The 23,668-nt window shown below is 47.9% G+C and overlaps 2 protein-coding genes across 2 annotated transcripts in view; one reads left to right on the top strand and one right to left on the bottom strand.

The window, feature by feature from the left end:
- The window catches only part of NAPB (NSF attachment protein beta), a 40,223-nt gene extending 26,168 nt beyond the window's left edge, over window positions 1-14,055 (top strand). The window contains exons 6-11 of the mRNA XM_022594189.3: window positions 1,805-1,860; window positions 2,032-2,116; window positions 8,934-9,038; window positions 9,744-9,812; window positions 10,145-10,195; window positions 11,117-14,055. Coding sequence (XP_022449897.2) covers window positions 1,805-1,860; window positions 2,032-2,116; window positions 8,934-9,038; window positions 9,744-9,812; window positions 10,145-10,195; window positions 11,117-11,227 — 477 coding nt within the window. The 3' untranslated portion in view covers window positions 11,228-14,055. The remainder of the gene's footprint in view (window positions 1-1,804; window positions 1,861-2,031; window positions 2,117-8,933; window positions 9,039-9,743; window positions 9,813-10,144; window positions 10,196-11,116) is intronic.
- Window positions 14,056-15,266: 1,211 nt separating this feature from the next.
- Window positions 15,267-22,474, bottom strand: GZF1 (GDNF inducible zinc finger protein 1). The gene is given in 6 exon segments (XM_089896521.1): window positions 15,267-17,013; window positions 17,016-17,325; window positions 17,635-17,792; window positions 18,220-18,387; window positions 19,801-19,895; window positions 21,035-22,474. Coding segments are annotated over 6 exon segments (2,166 nt in total). The 5' UTR covers window positions 22,432-22,474; the 3' UTR covers window positions 15,267-16,975.
- Between the last annotated feature and the right edge of the window lie 1,194 nt (window positions 22,475-23,668).

Here is a 23,668-nt window from a genome sequence, read left to right as displayed (position 1 = left end):
TGGGCTGAATTCTAACGTGTAAGGGTTGACTTGTGCCTGATTAATGTCACTATGTGTTAAAATTCCACACTAGTGTGAACATCCAAAGATAACCCATGCCCAACCTCTTTTCTCTGAAACTTCTCTGTTAAGCGCTAGGTAAGTTTTTTTTCAACTGTTTTCTGTGAAAACTTGGGAATACCATGCAACTTGATTCTTGGTTTAATTAGCATTATTAATTATTAAAAACCAAACAGAATTTTTCTTTTACTATGATAACTCTAGCTGTAGCTTAGAGCTATAATGTCTTGATGAGCCAGTGTCATTGTTTACTACGTGTCAGGTTACACCCTATCATCCGCATTTGGCCTTTTTTTTTTACCCTCCAAAACAGCAGTTCCACATGGTTCAGCCCGGCACTGTTCCCTGAGTTCTGGGCGGTAGGAGCCAGGAGGGTGAGTAGTATGTACGCTCCCTCCCTGGGAAGAGGTTATACAGCCTGGTACTCTTTACACAGTGATTTGGTATTGTTTCCCATACTCAACCCCCTTATTACGATGGGAAGGGGTGCAAAGTACTTCAGAGAATGAGGGCAGTTCAGAGATAATGTCTGACTAATCAGAAATTCATGGGAAACCTTTCTTTGCTAGGCATTCCCGTGAGTCATGATGGTGCTGGTAGTGTAATCCGGACCACCTGTGAGATGCAGCTGCCCACGTCCCTCAGCACCTGTTTGCTGAGCACCCGCTGTGTGACAGGCGTCGCGCTGGGCTTGGGAGCAAAGCCACGTGGGCCTGCCTGCCCTCAGAGCTAATGGTGTAGTGGGAGAGCAAAGCATGCGCGCGCGCGTGTGTGTGTGTGTGTGTGTGTGTGTGTGTGTGGGCTCTGACTGTGCTCCAAAAGGGTGGATTCCAGGTGTTTCCTCCACGTGTCTGTATTTGTATATACTCTTTTCTGGCTGTTTTTATTTACTGTTTCATGAAGAACTTTCGTACTGATACTTTGTATCATTATTCTTCATCTTAGCCCGGTAGCCCATTATGTTTAACCACGGGGTCACTGCTCCAGCAGGCACGGTTCTGCTTTCTGAGCTGTCAGGTGCTTGATTTCACTAAGTCTTAAGCTGCAGCATGACAAGGGCTTCTAGCTTTCCCGGCTGCAGCCTGTTTCCTCTCCACTTGATTGTTCACAGCTCCCCCCATCTTAGGTGGAAGGCAACACCTTTATTCTGGATGACCCTTAGGTATCCGTGAGGAACGTCTGTGCTGCTGCAGCAAGCCATAGATCTGAATGGAATAGGGCCTCACACGTCTCTGAAATAACAGTCCACTGTCACTGCTTGGGGTTTGGCGGTCGTGGGGACATCACTTGGGAACCAGGCTGACAGAAGGGCTGCCATCTTCAGTTTGCGGCTTCCAGCATCACTAGACGTGGCCCTTGCCTTCCAGCTCACGGGAAGGGGACGGGCCTGGAGAAGGCTGCAGAGTCAGATGTGTGGGTCACATCTGGAGGTGGCCCACAGCGTGTCTGCTTACATCCCATTGGGAAGGACAGGTCACCTGGCTGCCCCTAACTGCAGCAGGCCTGGGGAGACGGGGTGGCAGGGCATTTGTTGGGTGGGAGGTAGGGAAGAAGAGATTTTGATGGACAGCAAGCCATCTGCTGGAAGCGCATGCTTTCTTCTGTTCCCAAAATAAAGCAGGCCGGGTTGTGAAAGATTTGCTGCTGGAAAAGGTTTATTTATAGGAAAAGTATCTGTGCAAATGTAGTTTTTAAATGCAACTCTTAAACAAATGGTTGGAATAAGACGTGTGTGTGTTTGCAGGCTGTCGCCCATTATGGACAGTCAGCTGATTATTACAAAGGGGAAGAATCCAACAGGCAAGTATTATTTTCCTTGATGTAATTCAGTGGGTTTTGTTACATGTAATAAAAGACAGACCTTCACTCTGCTCTGGGAGCCCCTTGCATCGTACCACGTGAAGGTGCACTGAGATGTCTTGTCATTTCTCTTTGGGAGCGTTTCCTCTCTGCTCTGGTTCTCGGTTTCAGCTCGGCTAACAAATGTCTGCTGAAAGTGGCCGCGTACGCCGCCCAGCTGGAGCAGTACCAGAAGGCCATCGAGATCTTCGAGCAGGTGAGGCTGCTGTCTGCGCAGCTTCCGGCAGAAGGCATTCTGAATCTTCTTTTTAAATTCAGCTTTTTATTTGGTAATGATTTTTATTGAGATCGAATTCACGTATCATGTAATTCAGCCTCTTAAAGAGTGCGCATCAGTGAGTTTGCGTATATTCACAAAGTTGTGTAATAAGCGCCACTGCCTAGTTCTAGAATATTTCCATCATTGCACAAAGAAATCCCATCCTCCCCTCCTCCCAGTCCCGCGGTGTGTGAGTCCGTGGACGTGGAACCTCGGATATGGGGGGCCGACTGTGGGATTTGAGCATCCATGGACACTGGTATCTCAGTGGTCCTGGAACCACTTCCCCTTGTATATCGTGGGGTGACTGTAATACTCCACAGTTTGTTTAACCGTTTATCAATTAATGGACATCTGGGCTGTTTGCATTTGGGGGTATTATGAATAATGCAGCTAAGAATATTTGTGTTCGGGTTTGGGGGGCATGTTTGCGGTTCTCTAGTTTATATACCTAGAATTGGGATTGTTGGGTCACGCGTCAAGTCCCTTTCTAACTATCTGGGGAGCTGCCAAATTGCCCCATTCTACATTCCCTCTGTCAGCGCACATGTTCCAGCTCTCCATGCTTCACTTGTTTTCTGTTGTAACAATAGCTACCCTAATGTGTGAAGTGATATCCCATTGTGTTTTCGATATCCATTTCCCTAGTGATTAGTGATGTTGGGAATCTTTTCATGTGCTTATTGGTCATTTGTATACCTTCATTGTAGAAATATTTATTGAGTTTCTTTGTCCTTTTTTTTATATATATATTTTTTATTTATTTATTTTTGGCTGCATTGGGTCTTCATTGCTGCACTCAGAGGCTTTCTCTAGTTGCAGCGAGCGGGGGCTGCTCTTGGTTGTGGTGCGCGGGCTTCTCATTGCGGTGGCTTCTCCTGTAGCGGAGCACGGGCTCTAGGCACGCAGGCTTCAGTAGTTGTGGCGTACGGGCTCAGCTGCTCCGCAGCATGTGGGATCTTCTGGACCAGGGCTCGAACCCGTGTCCCCTGCATCGGCAGACGGATTCTTAACTACTGGGCCACCAGGGAAGTCCCTCTTTGTCCCTTTTTGAATTGGGTTGTTTTTTTCTGTTGAGTTTTAGAAGTTCTTCATATATTCTGGATATTAATTTCTTATTAGATATGTGATTTGCAAATACTTTCTCCCATTCTGTGGGTTGCCTTTTTACTCTGTTATTAGTGTCGCTTGATGCATAAAGTTTTAAGTCCTGATGAAGTCCAATTTGTCTTTTTCTTTTGTTGCCTGTGTTTTTCATGTCAGAACCAAGAAATCATTACCAAACCCAATGTCCTGAAGCGTTTCCCCATGTTTCTTTTTAAGAGTTTTATAGTTTTAGTTCTTAGGTTTATGTTTTTCATCCATTTTGAGTTAATTTTTGTATGTGGTGAAGGTAAAAGGTCCAACTTCATTCTTTTGCATGTGCATGTCCAGTTTTCCCAGGGCTGTTTGTTGAATACACTGTCCTTTTGCCATTGAAGGGTCTTGGCACCCTTGTTGAAAGTCATGTGGCCATATAAGTCAGGGTTTATTTCTGTGCTTTCTATTCTATTCTACTGGTTTTCTGTCTTTATGCCAGTACCACACTGTTTTGATTACTGTGGCTTTGTGTGGTAAGTTTTAAAATCAGGAGATGTGAGTCCTCAACTTGGTCCTTCTTTTTCAAGGTTGTTTTGGCTATTTGGGGTCCCTTGCATTTCCACATGAATTTTAGGATCAGCTTGTCAATCTCTGCTAAAAAGTCAGCTGAGATTTTGATGAAAGTATTGTCATTTTGACATTAAGTCTTATAATCTGTGAACTCAGGGTGCTTTTGCATTTATTTAGATCATCTTTAATTTTGTTCAACGTTTTAGAGTTTTGTAGTGTGCAAGTCTGGCATTTCTTTGGTTAAATGTACTCTAAGTATTTTATTCTTTTTGATGCTATGTAAATGAAATTGTTTTCTCAATTTTCTTTTCTGATTTTAATTGCTAATTTTATATACTGCAACTTTGCTGAACTTGTTTACTAGCTCTAATGAGTTTTTATGGATTCCTTAAGATTTTCTTTATACAAAATCATGTCCTCTGCAAGTAGCGATAGTTTTACTTCTCTGATCTGTGTGCCTTTTACTTCATTTTCCTGTCATTTGCTCTGGCTTGATCCTCCAGAACGATGATCAGTAGAAGTAGTAAGAGCAGACATCCTTGTTTTGTTTCTGTCTTAGAAGGAACGCATTCAGTCTTCCACCATTGAGTTTATGTCAGCTGTGGGTTTTTGCAGATGCCTTTTATCAGTTTGAGGAAGTTCCCTTCCCCTCCCAGTTTGTTGTTTTTATCATCAAAGCGTATTTGTTTTTGTCAGGTGCTTTTTCTGCATCTTTTGAGATGATCATGTGGTTTTTGTCCTTTATTCTGTTAACATGGTGTCTTTCATTGGTTGATTTTTATCTGTTGGCCCAACCTTCCATCCTTGGGATAGAACCTGCTTGGTTGTTGAAAAGTTTCAGGGTCTCCAAGAGCACCTTCAGGTTTGATAATTCTCTGGAAGGACTCACAAAACTCAATGAAAGCTGCTATATCACAGTTATGGTTTATTATAGCAGAAGGATGCTGACCCAAATCAGCCAAAGGAAGAGGCACAGAGAGGAGGTCAGGAGAGCCCTGAGTGTGAGCTTCCTGTTGTCCTGCCCAGACTGGGACTGTGGAACTGTGCAGACAGCACTGACTTCTCCCAACAGTGATGTGTGAAAGCATGTGTAGGGTATTGCCACCGGGGAAGAAACTCACCTGAACATGGTTGGCCTTATTCTGCAGTCCCTCCATAGGCTGAGCTAAACTACATGGTCTAAGACCCCTGGGTAAACAAAAACACTCTTTCAGGCAGGACATTCCAGGGACTTAGAGATTATCTACCAGGAATCATGGGCAAAGGCACTTTGGACAGAATTAATCCTTTACTACATAGTTATGGTGTGTAATCCTTTTTGTAAGTTGCTAGAATTAGTTTGCTAGTGTTTTGTTCAGGATTTTGCATCTGTATTCATAAGGGATATTGACCTTTAATTTTCTCTTGTAATGTCTCTGTCTGGCTTTGGTAGCCAGGTAATACTGGCCTCAGAATGAGTTAGAAAGTGTTCCCTCCTCTTCCTTTTCTGGAAGAGTTTGTAAAGGATTGGTGTTAAATTCTTTAGACATTTGGTAGAATTCAGTGATTTTGCTCTGTCGTTCTGTTTTCAGTTTCATTGATTCCTATTGTTATCCTGATTTCTATCCTATTTTCTTCAGATTTATTTTGCTCTTCTTTTTTAGGGTACTGAGGGTAGAAGCTTAGCTAATTGATTTTCCTCTTTGTTGTGTGGGCATTTTTAGTGCTCTCAATTTCCCTCTAAGTGCTGCTTTGACTGTGTCTCACAGTTCTGTTACATTGTTTTATTTTTATTTATTTTATTTATTGATTTTCATGGATTATTTATCAGTGTTTTGTTTACTTCCCAAGTGTTTGGAGATGTTCCTGTTATCTTTCTGTTGTTGATTTCTAGTTTGATTCTGTTGTGGCTGGAAAATACACTCTGTGTGATTTCAATTCTTAGAAGTTTGTTTTATGGCCCAGAATACGGTCTTGGCGTATATTCTGTGGTTCTGCTGTTGCTGGGTGGTATGTTCTATAAATGTTGATTAGCTCCTCTTGCTTAATGGCGCTGTTGAGTTCTTCTGTACACTTGCTGATTTTCTGTCTACTTCTGTTGTTGAGAGTGGAGTGTTACAGTCTCTAACTATCACTGTGGATTTGTTTATCTCTCATTTCTGTCAGTCTTTGCTTCACAATGTTTGGCAGCTCTGTTTGGTGCATACATATTTAGGATTGCTGTGTCTTCTTGTTGGGCTGACCCTTTTATCATTATATAGTGTCCCCCTCTGTCTCTGGTAATTTTCTTTGCTCTGAAGTCTATCTGATCCTAATATAGCCTCTCCTGCTTTCTTTTGATTAATGTTTACATGATATATCTTTATGCATCCTTTTCCTTTCAGCCTGCCTATATTGTTATAATTGAAGTGTGTTTGTTGTAAACAGCACAGAGTTAGGTCATATTTTTAATCTACTCTGCCAGTGTCTGTCTTTTAATTGGTATGTTTAGACCATTCACATTTAATGTAATTATTGACGTATTAGAACTGAAGTCTGCCATTTTATTTTTTTGTTTTCTGTTTATCCTCTGTTTTTTGTTTTTCTGTTTCCTTTTTCCTACCTTCCAGGGGGTTTTTGATTACCTATAGTGTTTGGGGGTGTATCTCTTTAAATAGCTTTTGTAGTGATTGCTATAGGTATTATATTTACATAAAGTATCACAGGCTAATGATGTCATCATTTTTTCAGTTCCAGTGAAATACAGAAATCTTACCTTACTTTCTGTTCCTTTATCCTCCCCCATTCAATATATAATTGTCTTTAATATTTCCTCTGCACACTTTTAGAAACACATCAGTCACTGTTACAATTTTTACTTCAATCATCCAACTTAATTTAGAAAACTCAGGAGGAGGAGAAAAGCCTATTGTATTTTCCCATATTTTGCTTAATGTGTTCTTTCTTCCTGATGTTCCAGGATTCCTTCCTGTATTTTGTTCTACTTAGAGAACAACCTTTTGCTATTCTTTTAGGGTAGGTCTGCTGGCTAAACATTCTCTTGGTGTTCCTTCATCTGGGAATGTTTTGAATTCCCCTTCATTCCTAAAGCATATCTTCCCTGGGTATACAATTCTGGGTTGACAGCTCTTTCCTTTTCAGTGCTTGAAAAACGTGCCCTTACAACCAGCATGGTTTCTAATGAGAAGTTTGCTCTCATTCAAGCTGTTTTCCCTGTAGGTGAGGTGGTGTTTCTTTCTGCTACTTTCAAAAAGTTTTTCCTTTGTCTTCAGTTTTCAGAAGTTTATGTGGCTTAGCATGGGTATCTTTGCTTTTATGCTGTTTGGATTTCAGTAAACTTCTGGAATCTGTAGGTTTATGTTTGTTTCTTGCCAAATTTAGGAAGTTTTCAGCCGTTATTTCTTCAAGTGCTTTTTTAGCCACTCCCTCTTTCTCTCCCCTTCTGTGGTTCAGACAGCCCAGATGTTATGCCTTGTTTTATCATCCTATATGTCCCGATGCTCTGCTCCTCTTTTCTGGGTCTGTCTGCTCTCTGTTGTTCAGACTGAGTAATTTCTAATGTTCTACCATCAGTTCACTGAGTCCTTCCTGTGTTCCATGGGATCTGCTGTTGAACCCATCCACTTTTTATGTCAGTTACTGTGTATTTCAGTTCTGAAGTTTCCACTCATTTCTTCTTTGTATCTTCTGGGGTTTCTTACTGAGAATTTTTCTTCATTGATGCTTTGGTTTTCCTCTGGTCTCAAGCAATTTTCTAATGGCTTGTGGAAGCATCTTAGAAAGGCCCCTTTAAAATCTGTTAGATAAGTCTCACATCTCTGCTATGTGAGAGCTGTTGTTTATTAGTTGTCTTTTTTTTAATTTAATTTTATTTATTTTTTTATACAGCAGGTTCTTATTAGTCATCCATTTTATCCACGTCAGTGTATACATGTCAATCCCAATCTCCCAATTCATCCCACCACCACCACCACCCCCTGCCGCATTCCCCCCTTGGTGTCCATACGTTTGTTCTTTACATCTGTGTCTCAATTTCTGCCCCGAAAACCGGTTCATCTCTACCATTTTTCTAGGTTCCACATATATGCGTTAATATACGATATTTGTTTTTCTCTTTCTAACTTACTTCACTCTGATTAGTTGTCTTTTTTTCATTCAACTTGAGATGTTCCCTTTTCTTGGTATTGCAAGTGAGTTTTAATTAAAAACTGGATATTCGTACATTGTGTTATAAGACAGGGTCTTGTTTAAACCTCCTCTCTCAGCTGGTTTTCTTTGGCACTGAAGGGGTGTGGCCTCGCTCCTGCCAGGTGGAGGTAGGGTTCAAGCTCCCCACCTGACCGCCTGGTTACCATCAGGTAAAGGTGAATCCATGCCCGCTGGGAGATGACGGGGCCTCTTTCTCACTGGGAGGAGGTGACGCAGTCCCCACGTGGTCTCCAGTGCCTCTGTGATGGGGGCACAGGCTGGCTCCTGCTCTGCCTCCTTGGCAGGAGAGTGGGGCTCTCCCAGGAGGATGGGCGTCTTGTCTTCCTCTTTGGCTTTTGCTGCTGTGAGTGGCGTGGATCAAAGCAGGTGTCATCTAAACATTTTCTGTCTTGCTAGCTGCCCCTCTCCTGGTCCTCTGGCTGGAGAAAGCAGGCTTTCATCTATTCTCTCTCTTTCTTTCGCTGCACCCACCGGCATTTATGGGTTGCTGGCTTTTTCTGTTCCAAGTCAGGGATTTATGCAAGAAAAAGAAAAACCAGGGAACTCCCTGCCGTGTTTGCCCTGTGTCCCTGGCTTGTCTGCTCTTCTTTCCACCTTTCAGTCTCCCTATGTTAGTTTCATATAAAAGATCCAGGGCTTTTAGTTGTACTTAGCAGGAGGGACAGAGGACAGCATGTCTGTTCCATCCTCCTGGATGTGGAATTCTGCTGAGTCGTTTTTAACAGGTCAGCACTTTATGTTAAACATTGTTTTTTTGTCTAGTAACATTTCTGGTACATGGCTTTGGGTTAAAAGAATGGATTTCATAGCTTAACTAACATAAGATGCAGAGTACTTGCTAAAGAGTAGATGAGGGTCAGCATGCCTAGTGTAGGAGGGCAAACCTTTTCACTCTGACCCCACTTTCTCTGCCTAGATTGGGGCCAACACCATGGATAACCCTTTGTTGAAGTACAGTGCAAAGGATTACTTCTTCAAAGCTGCCCTCTGTCACTTCATAGTGGATGAGCTGAATGCCAAGGTGAGGGGCCCTGCGGTGTGGGTTCTGATGCGCTTCACCCCTAAGCACAGGTGCTCAGCCGTTGTCCGTGATACCAGCTCGGAGTAAGACTGTGCTGCGTACATGGAAAGCAACATGGAGGGTGATACTCTGACCCTGTCCTGGCTGTACTACCGCAGCTGGGGCGACAGCTGCTGAGGCTCTTCTCTTAAGTGAACGCCCCCTGGGGGCCACACTTCCTTCACTAGTTTTGGTTTAAAGAAATCAGGGGCTGAGGGGAGACAGTAAAAGCAGAATCGTGTCTTTTTTTTTAAACTCAGAAATGGAGCTGGGGTGAGGGTTGGGAGAAAAGCAAAGAGAGAGCTGGAGGTGGAGGCAGGGACAGGGCAGCCTTGGTGTCCTCGGGCTTGGGGTTAGGGCCCCGGGCTCCGGGCAGAGCCTCCTCCAGCGCGTGAAACTAGACGCCTGCTCTGGGAGGTCCGAACATTGGATCTGGCTCACGTGGTCTTCCCCACAGCAACCTCATTCGGAGAAACTGGTTTAGAAGCTTACTCTTAACTGGAATTGAAATTCACAGTCAACAGGCTTGACCAACACAGCTTGATTTTGATGTTGAGTCTCATAATTAAGTAGGATGTAAATAAATCGTGCCGAAGTTAGTAGACTGTCAGAGCTTCGTTTCCTGGTTCAGTGACTCAGATGTTAACGAGTGGTTTTCTTTCCCAGCTTGCTCTGGAGAAATACGAGGAAATGTTTCCGGCGTTCACTGATTCGAGAGAATGCAAGTTATTGAAAGTAAGTAGGTGGGGCTGGGATACAGTGACGTTTTCACCCTGTGAATCCGCTCACCGAGCAGCCCCGTGCCTTCCTGCTCTTGCACACTAGGCCTCAGGTGCCGTTAGGGCCAGGCGCGCACTGCTCTTAACCTGGTGGGTCAGGCACGTTAGCACAAGGCTGGATCCCTGGCTCGGGGTAACTCTTGACTTGTATTTGGAATTTTCCCGTTTTGTAAGTCATTTGGCAACATCAGTTAGTGTGATACGAAGGCTACTTTGCATTTAAAGTATCCATTCATAGATGGAACTTTTTAGCCTACCAAACTAATGTTTCTGTATTTATGTTCCCAGAAACTTCTAGAAGCTCATGAAGAGCAGAACAGCGAAGCTTACACGGAAGCAGTACGTTCGCTTTTGGGATTTAGCATGTTCTCTGAAAGTTTACGTTACAGAAACAACTCCTTTTCATCGTGTAAATGCTGAACATTTATTTGGACATTATTGCACTATACCTACATTGTGTTTTCCAAAAGGCATGTTTTTAGATCCCACCAGCCTTCACAATTAGACAGTTCTATGAGCTGTGCTGAATTTAGCTGTGGGGCAAATATATATCACATAATGTTATGACTTGTTTGGATGTTTTCTATGGAAAATAATCTGATCCATGAATAAGTGTCAAGTAAAATCAGTGAAATCTAATCACTTAAATTTAAAACATAAAAACAAAGCAATGAGAGTTTGTTATATTCTTGGCATAAAGTAAATGGGAACATTATTTTTACATTCATCAATTTCCTGTTTTCCCATCTTTTTCCATCTTATGTTCATAATCAAGTGAATTTCTTAGTGTCCTTCATTAAGTCATTCATCCTGGCTTTGAAGCAATAGTGGGAAGGCGAGGTTTCCCCTTTAACTTTTGCTGCCAAACCCTTTTCATCCTATGGAAGTCCATTCTTCGATAACTTGTGGAAATGAGTTAAAGGAATGCTGCTTCCACATGTTCCCTTGCTGGAAATACGTTTGTTTGTGTTCAGTGGATACTGGAGCCACATTACTTTACCATGTCCCCTTGTTCTTATGCAGGGTCTCATGTCCTTTGTCACGCTAAACGTGCTCTTCGTCCAGTAGGCTGTTATGGAGTTTTGCCATTGCATGTTAGCATAAGAGCAATATAAAAAAAGTTTTTAATGAAGAAAGTTGCAAGCTGGAATGAATGATTTTAAATGAAGAAAGTTAATGTTTAAGCAGTGTGGGGCAGTGTAGTTCTGTGTTTGATTGTACTTCCATGGAATGATTCCTGTTCCTCTTCCCTTAAACCAGGTGAAGGAATTTGACTCGATATCCCGCCTGGACCAGTGGCTCACCACCATGCTGCTGCGTATCAAGAAGTCCATCCAGGGGGACGGGGAAGGCGATGGAGACCTCAAGTGAAGCGCTGTGTCTCTGTGGCATGCCGCTGAGTCCTCTTTAGTTTCGTGTTAGGGCCAGTGATCCTTATGGGATGCCCATTCAATGGCTTCATTGTGTTGCACACGAGCCTGATGATGTGTGTGTGTTTAAGCCGCCATGTGTGTCACCGTGCAGCGGATGGGTGGGCGGCTCCTGTGTGTATTGCGAGTGTGACAGGCTGTTTCCCGCTTGTCAGTCCCCAGAGTTTTCCGAGAACTGCTTCCGAATCTTACTCCTGTTCTTTTGATACGTGCAGAGCTCCTGTTTAATTTTGCCACATATTTTTATGTCCTTTGTCCTGGACTTGAGTACCCAACCCAGTTCTAATAGATGCTTTGCATGTTCTCCGTGAACTTGCACCTGGATGGGTTCTCTGAACGTGTGTGTTTAGTGTAGGATCGTTGTTAGGAGCGCGTTTATGACTTTCCTCGTGAGAAATTATTTATCCTCTTTGTTGTCTTGTGATTCTTTTGATGGTGCTAGTGACCAGTTTCTTTGCTTTTTATATCCTTCTGTAGGTAATGTGCATGTGAGAATTCAGATCAGCCGGGCCTGCCAGCCGCTTACGGTGGGAAAAGAGGGAGCTTCCTGGCACTGCCTGGCTATGTGTGTGGATGCGTGTGGAGGTGGGCCTGATCTTACATACAAGTGCACACACATGTAAGATCTGGCAGACTTGGGCGTTTTCCTTGCCTGGAGGTGGTGTCCACTTCTAGTTGGGGTGGGACCCTTGCTTCATCTTATAGGAAGGTGTTTGAACTGGCACATCCCTCTACTTCTGTGTTCACACACTTTTCCACGCTGAGAGGGCACCTCGTGTGCCCTCTCACATACATGCTCACCAGGGCTGGGAGGTTATCTCGGTCGAAGCTTGTGTGTCATTAATTTTAATTTTTAATTGTGTGTCATGTTCATTTTATCCATTAATTGGATGTGATGGGCTTGGTAGGCTGAGTACGGTACAGAGGTTTGCTGTGCTGAGTCAGGAAAAGAGCCCCAGCTAGCTTCTGAGGGGACCTGCGCTTAGCCAATGGAGTTGTTTTAGCTTGTGTGTTTGAATTCTGTCCTATTATTTTGGCTTATATATGTGCTCTGTTGACCTGTGAACTTGATCTCTGCGCGTTATGTTATGTGCTGACATCGTACTTTAGACGTGGTCTTGTTTCCTGAATCTCCTGTGTCCATATTTTTAGGCATAAATGATTTATGTTTGATGTGTGTTAATTGCCAGGTAATGACAGTGTTGACAGATAAGTGGAATTTCCTGTGCCCTGTCAACGTTAGCTGGTATTTGAATGGTGTTTGCATTTTTGGATGGTCCTCGACTGGGATTGGTAGCTGCTGTTGGGCAGAAATAGAGGGTGTGCCCAGGCTGAGGGCTGAGCGGGGAGGAAGGCTTGGGGATGGGGAACAGGTCCGTCTGGGATGAAGCAGAAAGTGGCAGGAAAGGAGGCTAAGAAGGGCCAGCTGGGACCCGGTCATGGAGCAAGCCCTGTGGGCAGCCGTGAGGATTCGGTGGCCGTAGTTGCGGGGTCACTTGTGCAGGCTGGGCTGGGGGAGAGGCAGGGCAGTGATGTCACAGTGTTGGCTGAGGGCAGCAGGAACGGACCAGGAGACGCAGGCGCTCTGACCTGGGCCCTGGCATCCGATGAGGACTCCTTCCTTCCTTCAGAGGTCTGGGATTCTTAAAAGAAAGCTGGCTGTCAGTTACGGTACATTTGGGGATGGAGCCGCTTGGTACTTCTTCGCTTCCTGTTGGAACTATGAAAAAACGCTTAGAGAGAAAAGTGGGGTTTTGTTGCTCTACCTAATCCAGTGCCAACCGGCCAGAAGCACTTGGGTGAGATGAGTGTGGGGCCTGTGTCCTCCGGCTGCAGATCTGTCCCACCTGAGGGGCTGTAACCCTCGCCGCCAGCGTGTGCGCTCTGTCGTTAGTCTGGAAGGTTTGTTCCCACTTGTTAAAGGAACCTGGTCTGACCATGTAAAGTAAAAAGCAAATGATGTCTTTTAAGGCCATTTATTAGCTTTTCATCCTGCACCCCTGATAGAAGACCTGTGGTTTTGAGAAATAGTATTGGCAGCGTTTTGTCACATCAGTTAGAGTTGCTTGTGTTGAAATGAACACTGGGATCAGTGCCTGGGTTAAGATGTTTTTGTTTTTAATATTTCACGTGAAAAAGAGTAAAATATAATTGTAATGGCTAGAGCAGACCTGCCAGAACGTAACAGGAAAATGAGCAGAAAAAAGTCCCATTAACAGTATCCAGACTTTCTCCCTTGAAGTGTTCCATCAAAGTGGGCAGTGCTGTGACTCAGAGCCCGGGTCAGGTTTCCAGGACTTATAGATCGTTATTTATGAACAAAGTATAATGACTATTTATGTTACAGTCCTTGTGTTTTAGCAGATCGTGTTTAGTTCATTGTCAGAATGAGTTAACATTTCTTACAGGAAAGCTTTGCTTTTTGTGGCAACGTTTTTATAGCTCATGTGAATTCCTTTTTTATTTAATGATTTGAAAACAGTGTTCTTGCAGTCGTGACCATGTGTGATGATGTCCCTGTAAACCTTTATTGTTTCCTCTGATACTGTGCATTTAAGATGCCCAGAGGCAACCCCCGTGGCTTTCTCAGAGCCTGTGGCACGCAGCCTGCCTCCCGGGGCCCCAGCCTGGCGCGGCCTCTCCTCCCCCGCGCTGTCGGGGAGGTTGTATTATGAGAACTCATCCTGTGATGATAAATCCACCTTCGCAAAGAGCCTGTGTGTTTCATGTGAACCTGTACAGTAAATAAAGTCGAAGTTGTGAACGGTATGGTGAGTTTCCTGGTTGGTTTGCACAGGTCGGGAGTGGCTTCCTGTCCTGGAAGGTGTCCCCCGGGGTTCAGGGCAGTGGGCAGCAGCCGTCCGGGCTCTGCAGCTCCCCGTTCCCATCCCTCCTGCTGCCTGGTCAGGGATCTCACTGGCAGGCTTGAAGGAGGAGTGGCCCCTAGGAGACCTCAGAGCGGGAGGCCGGGGGCCCGAAGCCCCATCTCCCTTGGTGGAGCCACGTTGACTTGGTGCTGTCAGCAGGCCTTGTTCAGGTCCCTCAAAGATCATTTGAGGCAAATTCAGAATGAATGGTCGAACAGGCCGTCCCATCTAGGAATTCTGCCAGGTTGTTGATATTCAAGGTTACTTTCTCATTCAAATGTCTCTTCTGTTTCCTAACAGAAGCTCCCGTGGTGGGTTTTGCCAGCCTCGGTGAGGGTCCCAGAGGCCCGTGCAAACTGGTGGAGGGAAGTGGGCAGTTCCCGGGGCTCAGCTGGGGGGTGACGGATGTGCCAGGCGGCCCTGTGCCCGCATCCATCTGCCCGTCTTGGTGCCTGTGGACAAATGGACTTTCGCCTGAAATAATGTTAGAGTGACAGGAACACCATCAAGTTCAGTTAAGGGGGCAGGCACTTGCTTGGTCTCAAAAAATGTCCCTGCTCTGGCAAGATATACAACAGGTTAGAATTAAATGATAACTTACACTCAAATTGGTCAGTTTAGATGATCACCTTTGGCAAAACCACATTTCTGTGAAGATCACCTTTAATAAAGGTTTTACCCCACCACTTGGCCAATTTTGTTTTCAAACCGTACAACAAATTTTGGTTAAAAGCAGAGGCAGGGGAGCTTTGGAGTCTGGGCTGAGGGCGTCTCCCACACGATGGTTGGAAGGCGTGAAATCGCCGCCTTGGTGTGGCCTGACCTGATCGTCTGGGGCTGACAGTCACGTGGCAACAGAGCACCTGGATGGGGAGAAACGGAGACGCCCCACAAATCCCCGAGGTGAGATGCATCTTCGGCAGGGTTTGGGGCGGCAGCCCTCTTGTCCCCTCCCGGGAAGCAGAGAAGTGACCGTAGATGGAGGAGCCTCTGAGGCACAGAGTCACCGTGGCTGCAATGAGGCTGGGCCCCTCCCCGCCGCTTGGCACCAGCTACCGAGGCCGAGCGCGTGCGGGGCCAGGCCTGTCCCGTGTCAGGAACACACGTGCAGTGCACGGAGGTGGCGAGACTCCAAGGACCAGGGAATTAAGCTACCTGTACGAATCAGGAATCTTATTTCTGTAGAACCTGAATTCTAATAATGGAAATAAACTTACACTTGCGAAACTATTTTTACAAAACATTTATTAACACATTAAAGTTTTCTGTAGAATTTCTAAAGAAACAAATTCAAGACAAAAATTATTCCGATAGGTAACAAAATAATTATTTAAATTTCTTCTCATTAAGATGACTTTACCCCAAGAAACAGTTCATTAGCCGGGCAGGTTCATTCTCCTTTCGAGAGTAAATTGTGTGTGAGAGTCACTGTTTTGTTCTGTGAACACAAGTGGGTCACGCTGTCACAGCTGGAGGTGGAATCGGTACTGCCACCTGCAGCCCGTGTCAGCACCTGGGACACCTTCGACACCTTCGGTACCTTCGGTGTTGACGTCACCGTCTCATGGGGAAGAAAGTGTCCTCGGTCTTTTTCTGGCATCTCGTGCAGCTGTGTCTTCTTCCCGGACTTGCATAAAGTACCCTTCCTCTTAGAAAACGAGGAAACAGCAAGTGTAATAAATTAAATGTAAGAAAAAGAGCAACTAGTGACAATTCCCCTTCTCTTTTTACCTGGGTCACGTGTGACCCACCCTCACCACTGGATCAAGAACCAGGCTGGGTAAGGACAGCGGAATTACCAAAGGCCAGCATGAGACAGAGGTGCATTTAAGACAAGGTTGGCGGTTCCATGGTCCACTCTTAAGGCTAATCAAAGAGGAGTGTACGGAGGCTTTTGGTCCCTTTTGCCAAATTCACTCATGCTCCCGGGGGAACACGTGCGCCAGTGACTTGCCTGTGTCAGCGTCTTGACATGTTAATGAGAAATGCTGGGTTTCTGAAAATCACAGAAATTGTCAAAAGAACCTAGCAAAACTACTAGTATTCTGTGTTCTTAGATTGGCTACCACCACCTCACTGCTACTCGTGGATAAAATAACTACACTATGTTTCAAGTGTTCTCAAGCCCCTGGCTTAATTTTTCACACCTCTTTGCAAAAACTACTATGCTGTTTTCTGCTAGTCTTTGGTAGGACAGCTTTTTTAAATTGGATTTTTAGAAATGAAACAAACCTGTAGCCACATCTCAGGTCATTTTATGACAAACTTCCTAGTTGCATGTGTGCTGTGAGCAGCTACAAGTGTTCAGTTTAGTGCCTACAAACAGGGGGGCAGAGGGGGACAAGTGCAGTCATCTGTCTCTTTAGCCCCATTCCAGTGTCCCAGAGCACCTGACTGGCTTCAACAGGAAAGAAACAGCTGAAAATAAATATATGGTCCCAGTTTTACTTCAGGTTGGTAGAAAAATAGCTTTAAAGTATCAGAAATAAACTTCCACGAAGCAGCTGAGCAGTAACCCCAGCCTCAGGAATGTCAAGGTCATCAAGCATTAGGGTAATCCCACCAGAATTAAGTGAGGTCATGTTAACTGCCTTGTTTGCTGATAAAGTGTGGCTGAGACCATGCAGATCAGGATTTCTAAGGGAAAGCATGAGAAACGGTTTGATAGAGACGTGCAAGTTAGCAGAAATTCAAGAAACTGTGGAAGCCATCCTTGCCCACTTCTTTGCCCACAGTTCTTCTTGACCCCTGACGAACGCTCGCGTCCAGCCCTTATGCGTGCAGGTGCAAGGCTGGGACCGCGGGGCAGGTGACCCCGTGCTCTAGTCCGTGTGAGTCAGAGAGTGGAGCTGTGTGGGCCCACGTCCGTTTGCGGCGTCAGCTCGCTAAGCTCGTTGATGGTGGCGGCCAGCAGCGTGTCCTGGGACCCCACGGGGCCGTCCGACTTACAGGCCGGGTCCGCAGGACTGTCATCGTGCACGGCAGGCATGCTGCCCTGCACAGTGGCCAGGGTGTGAAAATGGCCATTTTCTGCGAAAGACAGCAATTTATCAGAGAGTTTGGATGGCGTGTACTCTTCATCGGGCTGCTCAGTCTTGTGCCCATCGCCATCCTTGGGAGAGCTGTCCACGATGACGAGGAAAGACTTCCATGGAGTTGTCTTATCATGGATCTGCGGACCAAATGCAGAACAGAGAGGTCACCCACTGTGTCCCTAACCAGGATCTGCAGAGCCCCCAATTCACAGTCACTGGTTACCAAGTACAACAGCCTTCTCCAACCGTCAGACACGTGGTCCCTGCCAGAAATAACTCAGGATGCCCCGGGCCCTGCTTCACACCCCCCTTGGCCACCCTCGCTACAGGGGAGGGAGAGCCCCGCCTTCCCCTGGGACCCCCTTACAGACTGAGGGCCTCAGGGAAGGGGGGCGGGTGGCTCTGCTGTCCGGCAGCCGTCCGTGGGGGCCAGCCTGGCCGCTCACCGAGGTGTGCCGCCGGAGCGTGGACTTGTCGGTGAATGTCCGCCCACACGCATTGCACATGAATGGCTTCTCCCCCGTGTGGATCCGATGGTGGCGCTGGAGCGCGTTGAGCTGCGTGAACTGCTTGCCACACTGGTCACAACAGTAGGGCCGCTCCCCTGGGAGGGAAGGGACGGAGGACACGAGAGCTACCGGCTGCTCTGGGCCGCCCGGCGTCCCGAGCTGCCATGGGGAGGGTGACACGGGCACGAGCAGCCGACCCAGGAGCCCCAGGGGTCCGTGGCCTCACCCACAGCTTTCCAGTAGTAAGTGACCCTGCGCGGGTGTGAGTGTTCACTAGCACGTGCAGATCACCCCTAATTCTAATCTCAAGGTGTTCAAAGGTTCACACGTCCACATCCATGTTCACACATTCACACCTTTCCAGTTTGTCAGAGCTAGAAACTAGACACTCAAAAACGTTTAAATGCTATTAGGATGCACGACTTAAAGCTAAATTCCAAATAATTTTCCAGAAAATCTAAAACCTTCGGGATATTTTCTTGCCACACTGACCTCCCTTCTCTGGCAACATTCCAGCCATACCTGTGTGGACTTTGATATGCTGGTAAAGCGAATTCCGCTGAGCAAAAGTCCTGAAACAAACTTCACATTTAAAGGGTTTGGACCCAGTGTGGATCCTGTTGTGATGTTTTAAATACTCCTTGGAAGCGAAACTCTTGCCACACGTTTCACACATGAAAGGCCTCTCACCTACATGAAGACATGAGACACGAAGTTAGAAGAGACACACGCGCTAGAACAGGCGGAGCATGGGGTCCACCCTCCCAAGTGCCCTGGCAGGCAGCGCGTTCTTTTCTAGTTAAAACTGTCATAAAATATCTCTTTGTGTCCAGTGCCTGCTACCTGCTGAAAGCTGGTGTAAAATGTCCCTGGAAATCCCAAGAAAGATCCCAGTAGATGAGAATTAAAGAGCGCATTCAGCCAGCTCACGTTTTGGAAATTCAGTCATCCCAAACAAGAAAAACAGTTCGACAACTGGTTTGGTGGAGCAGCTGGACTTTTTCACAGGGCTTCTGTGGGTCTCCGTCAGAACAGAAGCCCCTCTTGAAGGGAGAGGAGTGAGCAGTGGACACGCGGGGCTGTCCTGGAGCAGCTCCCAGCCGCCTGGGGTGGGGTCAGGACAAGGAGGGCGTCCACCCTTCACACTGTGCAGTTGGGGCCCTGAGGGCCCACAAACCAGACTCCTCTGTCAGGCGTGCCCCAATTTCTCAAACATCAAAACAAAACTACTGGCTTTAATAAAACCCAAATATATTAGCATGTTCATCCAATGACCGACTCTTAACTTAATCCTTCGGTGTGGCCTGACCTCCCCCGACCCCAGTCTTCTATCAGACACCAATTCTGCTCATTTTAGTCTATTAATTCACGTCATTAAGTGGCTCATCTATCTCACCATTTGAACTTGAGGCTCATAGGACAGTCAAAGAAGTAAAAATTTTTAAATGGGAGCAGAACTGGGTTAGCGTGATAAGCCCAGTACCCGACAGCTAGACTCCACATGCCCCAGAGCTCTGAACCCCAAGAGCACTGCACAAAATAAAGAGCTTAAATGTTCTCCCTCACCTGATGAAATCGTACCACAGAAATTCTGAAAACCTCATAATTCCCCCACCTTAACACATCATGTAACTACTTTATATTTCTGCAGGTTTTCAATAAAGCTGGGATTCACTGTATACTCAATTGTGCATTTTTCAAGTCAACAGCCGAACACAGGTGTTTTTCGTAATATTCAGAGACCTTAGTCAGAAGGGCCTGGGACGGGACAGGGTGGATTTACCCATTTACTGAACCACTTCCCTGGGATTGGACAGTCAGGTTTTTTCTAATGCTCTGTTCCTAGAGATGGCAAGAAGCGGGATAATAGCATATATCTTTTCCCATACTCTGAGCAATTTCTTTCCGAGGTCATGGCCACAAGCACACAGCCCTGGAGGCAGCGGGCGGATTTTACTCATTTACTTATGCTCACTTGTGAGACGGAAGAGCGTATCAGGGCTTTAACCTAAACCACTTGGCAGATGCCAACTTCTAAATGAAGAAAACTGCAGTTTTCCTCCTACAGCCAGGAAAGACATTCAATCACAATGGAGTATTTACCTGTGTGACACCTTTTATGATAAATCAGCATGTGGTTCTGAGTGAATCTTGCGCCACATTCATCACAGACAAAAGGTTTTTCCCCTGTGTGAATTCTGAAAGCACAACATTCAGAGGGTAACTCAGGATGTGTCAAAGCTCACTCTGCATTACCATCTCCTCCCTCACCTGCGGAGACGCTTTGCCTGAATGCGAAGGACTGAAAGGCGGCGAGGCCCAGGACTCTCACCCCCAAATCAGTCTCTGCCCAAGTCAAGACCGCCACATCCCCGCCAGACGCCGAGTCCCCCCACGTGCTGCCCCCAGGTGCAGGCACAGGCTGTGCCTCTGCAGGCTGTTTACGACACCAAACAGCACCGTGTGGTATTTATAAAGCTCCCTCATTGAGAATAGCCACCCACAGACACCTTAGGAACCATGGCTGACAAAAGTACACGTGATCAAAATGTTTACCATCCTTTCCTAGTTTGACGTTAACAGTCTAGAAAGAGCTGTTATCAACACATGAAGCCAGCCGGTCCCTGGGGTGCATGCGTAAGCACTGCACTTCAGGGCGAGGATGGAGTGGCTGTCACCATGTTTACTGAGCCTTTCCTGAGCCGGGCTATAAATGACAATAAAAGGACAAGAAACACCCAGCTCCCACCCCTGGACTGGCCCAGGATGATGGCAGATCTAGGGGAGAGTAGAAAACTGCTTTGTCTGGATTTCAAGCATAAGTACTGAGCACTGCAAGGGAATTTATTTAAAAACTGAATGTCACCCACCTACACTTCAAAAATCAGTAACTGGAGTCCCTGTCCGTCCTAATCCTGGAGCTTAGATTGGTGACAGACACTCTCCAAGCCCAAAGAAGTGTCGCCCTGCTGAGGTCTTCAGTGGGACTCGCCACCCAGCCGGTCACAGGACTGAGTCCCAAATGAAGGGTCAGGAAGGGGGATGGGGTCGTTGGCCCCACTCGGCAAGAGTGGCGGGAGGCCTCAGCACCAGGAGCGGGAGAGGCCCCCGCGCCTGAGCGGGAGGCGCGGGTCCCCATCAGCCAGGCCCGCGCCCAGGGAGCGCCATGCCCGCATCTCTGCCTCGAGAGAGAACCCAGAGGCTCAACACAGCCCCCGACTTTGAGAGGGAGCGAACTGAAAAGTGACCCATCCCGCGAGGCAGCCACACCGGCCGCCTCCTGCACGCCCCCCACGTCTCCACGTGCGTTCTGGGGTTCGAGGCGGCCCGTGCCTACCTCAGGTGGGTCTTGAGGGCCGAGGGCTGCGAGAAGGTGGCCGGGCACTCGGTGCAGCCGTAGGGCTTGTGGCCCGTGTGCGTGCGCTCGTGCAGCCGCAGCGCCGTTTTGGAGCTCAGGCCCTTGCCGCACTGCTGGCACTGGTGCCGCTCGCCGCCGCCCTCGTGCACCTGCACCACGTGCCGCTTCACGTCCTTCTTCCTCTTGAACTTCTTGCCGCACAACTCGCACGGGAAGTGGCGCTCGCTGCTGTGCACGTGGCGCTGGTGGCCCTTCAGGTTGCAGCGGTTGGCAAAGGTCTGGCCGCAGGTGTCGCAGCGGTGGACCACCTCGGTGGCCACGCCGTGGTGGTGCCGCACGTGCTTCAGGAAGCTCTTCTCGTACAGAAAGGCCTTCTCGCAGCGCGTGCACCGGAAGCTGCTCCTCCGCCTCCCCGCGCCCTCCTCGCCCTCCTCGTCCTCATCCTCGTCCTCGTCCTCCTCCCCCTGCCCCTGCCCCGCCTTCGGCAGCACTGCTTCCGCCTCGGCCCCAGCCCCGCCGTCCTCCTCGTCTTTCGTGACTGTGACCAGCTCCTTCACCGTTCCCCCAGCGTCTGGGCTGGGCTCACGGGGGCCCCCGCGGTCCCCAGCGTCCTGCTCGGCACTCTTCTGCTGCTCTCGGAGTCGTCGAGTGTACTTCTTTTTAGGGATTTCCACAAACACCTTCCTCCCAGCCAGCCTCCCGCTAGCCCTTCTGAGCTTGGGGTAGGGGGACTTAGCGATCTCCTTTCTCTTGTCTGGCTTCTCCCTGGACTTTCTCGAGGGCAGATCTGGCAACAGGCTGTTGCCGATTCTTGCTGCTGGGGGATCCAAGGAACCCGCGACGCCGTTGGCCAGAGAGCTGTCCGCAGCCACACCTGCCCGACCATCAGGGGAGACAGCAGCAGAGACCTGGGAGCCGCTGCTCCCTTCTGCCTCCTGAGACTCCGAGAAATTCTGCAACTCCAAAAGTACCGACTCTAACATCTGTTTCTTCAACTGAAAACAAGTTTCAGATAAGTCCAAACATTTCAGCTTTTCTGCCATTTCCAGCATTCGCTGCACCCGATCTTCCTCCACCTGGACCTTTGCAGTGTAGACGAACTCAAGAAAAGAAGCGAAGTCAGCCACCTGCACTTCGTCTAAGTAGACGTTAGTCCTCGAGCCGTCCGCAGTCTTCTCGTTAAGAAACACTTCCTTAAAAAACTTGCTGGTGGCTGCCAGCACGGCCTTGTGGGCCATGAATTCCTCCCGGACGCCCTGGTACTCCACGCTGACAGTCACGTCGCACAGGTGACCCAGCAGCCGGAGCTGGTGCATTTCATGCAGAAGGTTAAGCGGGGAGGACTTGGATTCCAGCAGAACTGCACCACTCTCCATGTTTCTTCTTCCCAGGAACAGCTCTGAAAACAAACCGAGAATTATTCATGCATGAGCAACCTCTGAAGTAGAAGGATTAACAATTATGAGGATTATGTCAGTTCTTTAGAGGATATAAGCTGATTGACGACCTAAACCTAGCTTTTCTCATGTACAGATTCAAGTGACGCGTCACTTCTTAGCATTTTTCTGAAGCCCTGATGCACCCTCATGAGATATTTGCATGAAAACAGACTAAGACTGCCCTAAAGATAAAGTGATAATTAATGAAATACATTAAAGCAGTAATTGGCTTCTCTAGGTCATTTTGTAATTTACATACAGACCCAGACCCCCAAACTAACAGAATTTATAGCAACAATAAATAATTGTCTACTACTTTGATCAGGAAACCAAATAAAACAAAATATAATACATGGCGGCCACGGATGAGAGCAAACCTTGTCTACCTTTGAAAACAACCAACTAAACTACTTTATATGAAGAAAATTTCATGGAAAGTAGCCCACAATTCACAGTCATTCTCCAACCTCGTTAAGTCCCTCCTACTGGAGTCACCGTCACCGCAGCGAAGCGATGCGGGGCACTGCGCCGGGGGCACAGCTGTGCTACGCCGAGCAGGGCCCTCAACGCCTCCGAGCCGCAGTGGCTCCCGTGCTGGAGGCTGACAGGCCGTCATGAGGGCTGCAGCCGCGCCGGCCGTCCCGGCGACCCTCGAGCAGGCGTCACGGGGGAGGCCCTGACAAGGTCACAGGGCGGCCGGGCCGGACTCGGGCCTCCCCGCGCACCACCTTCCCGCCGCCAAGCCCGGACCGCCCGGGGATCCGTCCTCCCGGACCCGGCGCGGACGCTCCCCCCGGCGCACCCGCCTTTAGCTCCCGCATCTGCCGCCCGCCTCCAGGCTCGGCCGGGTCCCTAAGGCCGGCCTCACCTGCCCGGTCCAGCTCCTCAGCGCCCGCCGGTCAGCAGGGCAATGGCCGCAGGTGGCCGCTTCTGCCCTCGTCCGCCGACAGCTAGGCCAGCCCCGACTCCCCGGCGGCCTCGCGGCCCGCGCGTGGCCCCTGAGCCCGACTCGGAACCCAGGCCTAGCGCCCTCTGCCTCGCGGGCCGCGCACACACCGCCCGGCCGCCGCCGCCGCCGCCGCCGCCGAGCTTCCGAGGACTAGGCCCCGGAACGCACAGACTGCCCGACGGACGGGGGGGCGGGGCGCGGCGCCGGCGAAGGAGACGCCGATTG

Source organism: Delphinapterus leucas, chromosome 15 (assembly GCF_059928025.1).
Source record: "Delphinapterus leucas isolate spDelLeu-1000000601 "Yukka" chromosome 15, BTC_Dleu_Yukka2, whole genome shotgun sequence".
In the NCBI taxonomy this organism is placed as follows: Eukaryota; Metazoa; Chordata; class Mammalia; order Artiodactyla; family Monodontidae; genus Delphinapterus; species Delphinapterus leucas.
The sequence above is the reverse complement of the archived record's forward strand: the minus strand, read 5'-3'. Positions and strand labels throughout refer to the sequence as shown.